Source organism: Sinocyclocheilus rhinocerous, unplaced genomic scaffold (assembly GCF_001515625.1).
Source record: "Sinocyclocheilus rhinocerous isolate Xijiao unplaced genomic scaffold, SAMN03320098_v1.1 scaffold1049, whole genome shotgun sequence".
NCBI classification, from domain to species: domain Eukaryota; kingdom Metazoa; phylum Chordata; class Actinopteri; order Cypriniformes; family Cyprinidae; genus Sinocyclocheilus; species Sinocyclocheilus rhinocerous.
The window spans coordinates 1,034,461-1,040,518 of record NW_015652136.1 but is presented as its reverse complement, the minus strand read 5'-3'; the positions used below and the strand labels follow the sequence as shown (position 1 = coordinate 1,040,518).

The 6,058-nt window shown below is 37.2% G+C and overlaps 1 protein-coding gene across 1 annotated transcript in view; it reads right to left on the bottom strand.

Annotated features, from left to right (window-relative positions):
* Positions 1–3,721: 3,721 nt before the first annotated feature.
* Positions 3,722–6,058, bottom strand: part of LOC107713550 (dmX-like protein 1) — a 66,717-nt gene continuing 64,380 nt past the window's right edge. The window contains exons 38-40 of the mRNA XM_016519099.1: positions 4,774–4,826; positions 4,117–4,334; positions 3,722–3,811 (exon numbers count right to left, since the gene is read on the bottom strand). Coding sequence (XP_016374585.1) covers positions 3,722–3,811; positions 4,117–4,334; positions 4,774–4,826 — 361 coding nt within the window. The remainder of the gene's footprint in view (positions 3,812–4,116; positions 4,335–4,773; positions 4,827–6,058) is intronic.

Below are 6,058 nucleotides of genomic sequence, written 5' to 3'. Positions count from 1 at the left end.
CTTTTAATTTTTAAGAATATTTAGATCATGCAAATTAAGTATCAAAATATTAGATACCTTAAAAAACCTGAATAATTAGTAAATAAACATTTTCTAACAAAAAGTGCAAAGTAGAAAAAAAAGAAAAATGCACACAGATTTGTCCCTGGCCTTCTTTTCTCTGTAAGTTAAAGGATGCACACTATTGCTGAGAAACACAAGCACTACTCAGCACTCAGATGTGCGTCAGATCTCTAAACAAGATCATATCTGCAGATGAAACTTTGCTTGTAGAAGCATTTTTTAACTGTGAACGAGCAGCTCATGATACACTGCGTTCTGTTCGAGAAGCTGCAGAAGACACCGGCGCAAGTGGAACGTGCTAAACATGCTGACATTAATTTTCAAGTAAATATAACGTGCGATATACTGCGCCACCAAAAATGATTGAGGTCATGTGCATATATTGCGTGATAAGTGTATATATTGATTATTGCGATGGGCCTCGTTCTGCTCTGTGTTTGACCCGCAGGCGTTTTTCTCCGGCAAGCTGAAAGTCAAAGGGAACATCATGCTGAGCCAGAAGCTGGAGGCCGTGCTGAAGGACTACGCCAAGCTCTGAAGATCCACGCCGTCGCTCGAAGCTTCTGAAGGAGAATCATCTCCACTAATGAGAGCACTGCAAAACATCATTCTCTTGCTTAGTGTTTGTGTCTTGTGTTCTAGAATAAATATCTAAACATTCTCGAATCATGATGTGTTTACTGTACAAGTGAAATGATTTAAAATATTAAGTCTTCGTTTCTAAACAAATAATCAAAATTGTGTTAGTTTTTGCTTAAAACAAGCAAAAATATCTGCCAATGGTGCAAGAAAAAAAAATCTTGTTTAGCCTTTGAATTAAGATTATTTTTCTTACTGCATTAGCAGATATTTTTGTTTGTTTTAAGCAAAAACTAACACAAATTTTTTTTTTTTTTCAGAAAACAAGACATCTTAAATCATTTTACTTGTCAAGTAAATGCATCCTGATTCAAGAATTCTTAGATATTTATACTAGTGCTGTCAAACGATTCATCGCATTTTTTGTTTACATAATATATATATGCGTGTACTGTGTATATTTATTATGCATATATAAATACACACACATGCATGTATATATTTAAGAAAAATTGTTAATATATTAAATATATTTAAAAATAATATAAATTATATGAATATACATATATGCATGTAAATATATACACGCATGTGTGTGTATTTATATATGCATAATACATATACACAGTACGCACATATATTATGTAAACAAAAACTTTTATTTTGGATGTGATTAGCACTAATATATACTAGAAAACAAGACAAAAATACTAAGAAAATCATTTTTTTGCAGTGTGTCTGCATTAATCACCTCATCGCTTGATTCTGATTCATTCAGACATTTCTAATAATGTTGATACAAATGCTAATACTGTACTAATGTTTATAATAAAAGATGACATAATCATTAATAAAAACTTAAAAACCCAGCAAAGAACGATGGATGTTGCATTAAGTCATTTATTTTCTCATTACATACAGTCATGTATATTACAGATCTCTTCATACTCGTTATAAAATTAGATTAATTTGCGTATCTTCACATTTGAGAGGTTAAACACTACAGCCGATTCCTTACGTCATTATATCAGCGATAATCTGGGGGAAGAAAAAATGATTTTGTTTTCCAGTGCAAATATATGAAGATTATGAAAACAAGACATTTACTGGAGATGCAAAATGACCTCAGATATTAATTCTTGTTTTGTGAGAAAAAAAAACTGCTCATTTTAATTAATTAATATATTTATTTTTAGATTTTTATTATACCTTTTTAATGGGTTTATGCTTAAAACGGGACAAAATCAACGTAATTCAAAAGTGAAAAAAATATTTTTCTGAGCCCACTGACAGATATTTTGATTAACATTTCAGACTTATTATCTAAAATTTTGCATCTCCAGTAAATGATTCTTGATTTAAGGATGTTCAGATATTTGTGCTGGAAAACAAGAGGAAGAGCATCATTCTCTGCGGTGACGGGTAAAAGAAAAGCGTAAAAAATAAACCCTGAACAACGTTCCTAAAAACAAACGTCTGCAGGAGCCTCGATGATTATAAATATGCTTTATCTTTAACACAGAATCATTTCATCAAGCCTCGTGTTCAACTCCATATTTACACTGAAAATAAAAGTAGCTGTGATCTTCATTCCAGCTAGCGGCTCTGAAATCGAGCGACAGCTGATTGGTTGAGTCACAAATGGAATGATGCTTTGGCTTCACACACAAAGTTCGTATTCAAACACGGGTTCGACTAACACTCATCTAACTGTATCGTCTTGTGAGAGGAATCGTTCAGCCAAAAATCAAACCCTGTGATCATTTACTCTTCCTCAGCCTGAACGAGTGTCTTTCTTCTGCTGAACACTGAAGATGATGTTTTGAAGAGCGAACAGTTGACGGCACCCATTGACTTCTATACTATAGCAAAAAATACGATGGAAGTGAATGGGTACCGTCAACCGTCTGGTCTTTAAAACATCATCTTCTTTAGTGTCCGGCAGAAGAAAGACACTCATACATGTTTGGAGTGAGTGAGTGAGTAAGTGAGAGTGTGTGTGTATGTGTGGGAGTGAGTGAGTGAGTATGCGTGTGTGTGTGTGTGTGTGAGTATATGTGTGTGTGTGTGTGTGTGTGTGTGTGTGTGTGTGTGTGTGTGTGTGAGAGTATATGTGTGTGTGTGTGTGTGTGTGTGTGTGAGCAGAAGAAAGACACTCTTACAAGTTTGGAATGACATGATGGAGAGTAAATGATGACTTTTTATTTTTGGGTGAACTGTCAGCCTACTAAATACTGCTTACTGTAGTAATATACAATACCTTCCCATAGAACGATTATTATAACTACCGCACATCGTTTGACAGACGCAACAGAATGCAGTGGTCTGATGACGGAGACGTCCAGCGCGAGAGATGATGGATATTGAGTAGAAATATAAGGACACTTATCACTATATTGAGTCTAGAGCACGATCACAACACCGCTTAGCAACAGTTTGGCTAGTTAAGGCTTAACTGATGTATATATATAGATATATTTCAGATTAATATGCTGCAGAAATCGTACAGTGTGCTTGAGCGCGTCCGTCCCAGGATCCCTGTGTTTGGGCTGTGAGCGTCTCTCTCGTATTGCTTGTCTTACCGTGTGCAAGAGTCATGAGTGTGCTACATGATAAACCTGACGTCGTTCTTCGTGCCGCTGCAGTAGAGGCTCAGAGCGTCGGGCAGGAGGCGGAGCTTCATTGTGCCATCTGCGCCGCAGGAGAAGACGTGTGAGAGTGAGAGTGTGTGTGTGTGTGAGAGAGTGTGTGTGTGTGTGTGTGTGAGAGTGAGAGTGAGAGTGTGAGTGTGTGTGAGAGAGTGTGTGTGTGTGTGAGAGTGTGAGAGTAATGTTTTTTTCCAACACACTCACATACATAAACGTATTAAACCTTTTTTTTTTAGTATTATAAGAAAAACAATGACTTTTTGTATTATAGTAATAGGCATTTTTAGAGGTGTTGAATTTTTATGAAAAATGCAAAAAAAAATAGTAATGTCCAAAAAAACAGGCTGCATTTAAATACAAACTCTTTTTTAATTTCAGATTAGTGAAAGCATGTTAATCATCTCCTTTCATCCAGCAACTTTTATTCCTAACTAGTTATTCCCAAAGAAACCAACTATGTTGTCATCATTGTTAACTAAGACTGAAACTACTAAAAACTGTTTTCCGTAATTGAAATAAAGCTAAAGTAAAATGATATAGATCAATATTATATGGAAATTTTAAACCTAAAAGTGTTAAATTAGAAATGCTGCCTTGGCAATTAAATGAAATAGTACTAAAATGACTTCGTAATTTTTTACCAAAAAGTTGAAATGCTAAAATTACTAAAACTGACATAAACAGAAAGGCTAAATAAACAAAACACACAAAAAAAAACTATGAAAAGTAAAAAAAAAAAAAAACTAATTCCTAAAACTCAAACTGAAAATATAAAGTTAAAAGCTATTTCAAAATCTGAGTAAGTCCTGTAACAGTATATAAAGACCTTGATGTTGCCCTCGGCCGATCCGCTGATGAAGCAGCTCTCGCTGGCGTCGATGGCCAGCGCTTTGACGGCCGAGTCGTGCGCCTGGAAACTCTGGCGCTGGATCTTCAGACTGAGGTCCAGAACACTGATGCAGCCCTTCCGGCCTCCGCTGAGCAGCAGCTGCTGTTTAGACGCCAGAGCCAGAACCGTGGAGCCGGACTCGTGACAGCTGAAGCCTGCAGCACACGACTAGTTTAGACACGCTTCTACAGGGGTGTGTGAGTATGTGTGTGTGTGTGTGTGTGTGTGAGTGAGTGAGTGAGTGTGTGTGAGTGAGTGTGTGTGTGTGAGTGAGTGAGTGTGTGAGAGTGTGTGTGTCTGTGTGATTGTGTGTGTGTGCGTGTGTGTGAGAGTGTGTGTGTGTGTGTGTGCGCGTTTTTGACAAATGAGGACATAAATTTGTATAATGACAAGGGTATGACATAGGTATTACAAGGAGAAGGTGACTTTTCAGGACATTACCCCATGGGATGTCCCCACTTTTCACAAAAACAAACCTGTGTGAGAGTGAGAGTGTGTGTGTGTGTGTGTGATTGTGTGCGTGTGTGTGATTGTGTGCGTGTGTGTGTGTGTGTGTGTGTGTGTGCGTGTGTGTGTGTGTGTGAGATGACTTACCGTGAACCAGACTGTATGCTGGCGTGACCAGCGTATCCCACAGACACACGTTCCTGTGACGAGAGAATGTGTTAGGATTGTTTTTATAAATTTACATTACATTTAGTCATTTAGCAGACACTTTTATCCAAATTGACTAACACTGTGTCCTAACTACACGTGACGCGACGCAATAAAATTTATCGTTTCCATGTTAATCAGAGGTTTTGTCCTAACTAGCCGCGACACGCGAAATTTCTGTTTTAGATACTGTTTCTATTTCCGCGACGTCGCGGCTGGAACATTATACAAACTATATGACAGTAGATAGTCTCAGGTAATTATGTGCTTTATTCAAAGTTAAGCATGTCTAATGTGAGTTTGAATATTATATTGCGTGGCATTTATAGCCATACTGAAAGCAACAACAGATAGTTTACCTCAGATCTTGAAAATAAATAAAAGCAAGATGTACGATAAAACTCTGAACTCACTGCGAACCGTCGAGTGTATTCCATAACAAAGATGGTATCAGTCACTCAGTATGTGCATTTAATAATGTTAAAAAGGTTTGATATTTATGAATTAGGTTATAAACTTATCCATTTCGTTGTGAGTGCAGAGCGCTTCCAGAGAGGCTCCGCCCACACACGCTTCTGATTGGCTGTGATATTTGATTGATTCTGTCGCGTCGCGTCCGGTGTGGACACACAAATTGCTTGTCGCTGGAATCTTGTTGTGTCGCGTGTAATTAAGACACGGTGTTACAAATGAGGACAATAGAAGCAATCAAAACCAACAAAAGAGCAATGACATGCTAGTGCTATGACAAGCCTCGGTTAGCTTAACACAGCACACATAGCAAGGTTTTTTTTTTTAATATAATAAAAAAAGAAAACAAGTAGATAGAATAGAAAAAGAATAGACAAGGCTAATGTTAGAGGACTTTTTTTTTAAAGAAAACAAGCAGTTAGAAAACAAATAGAGAGTGCTTGTGTTAGAGCGTCAAGTCAACAAATAAATAAAATAGAATTAGAATAGAGAGTGCTAGAGTTAGAGGGTCAAATAAAGATGGAAGAGATGTGTTTTTAGCTGATTCTTGAAGATGGCTAGGACTCAGCTGCTGGGATTGATTTGGGCAGGTCATTCCACCAGGAGGGAACAGTTAATGAAAAGGTCTGTGAAAGTGATTTTGTGCCTCTTTGGGATGGCACAATAAAGCGACGTTCACTTGCAGAACGCAAACTTCTAGAGGGCACATAAGTCTGAAGTAATGAATTTAATGAATCTGCATTGGTTTCTATGC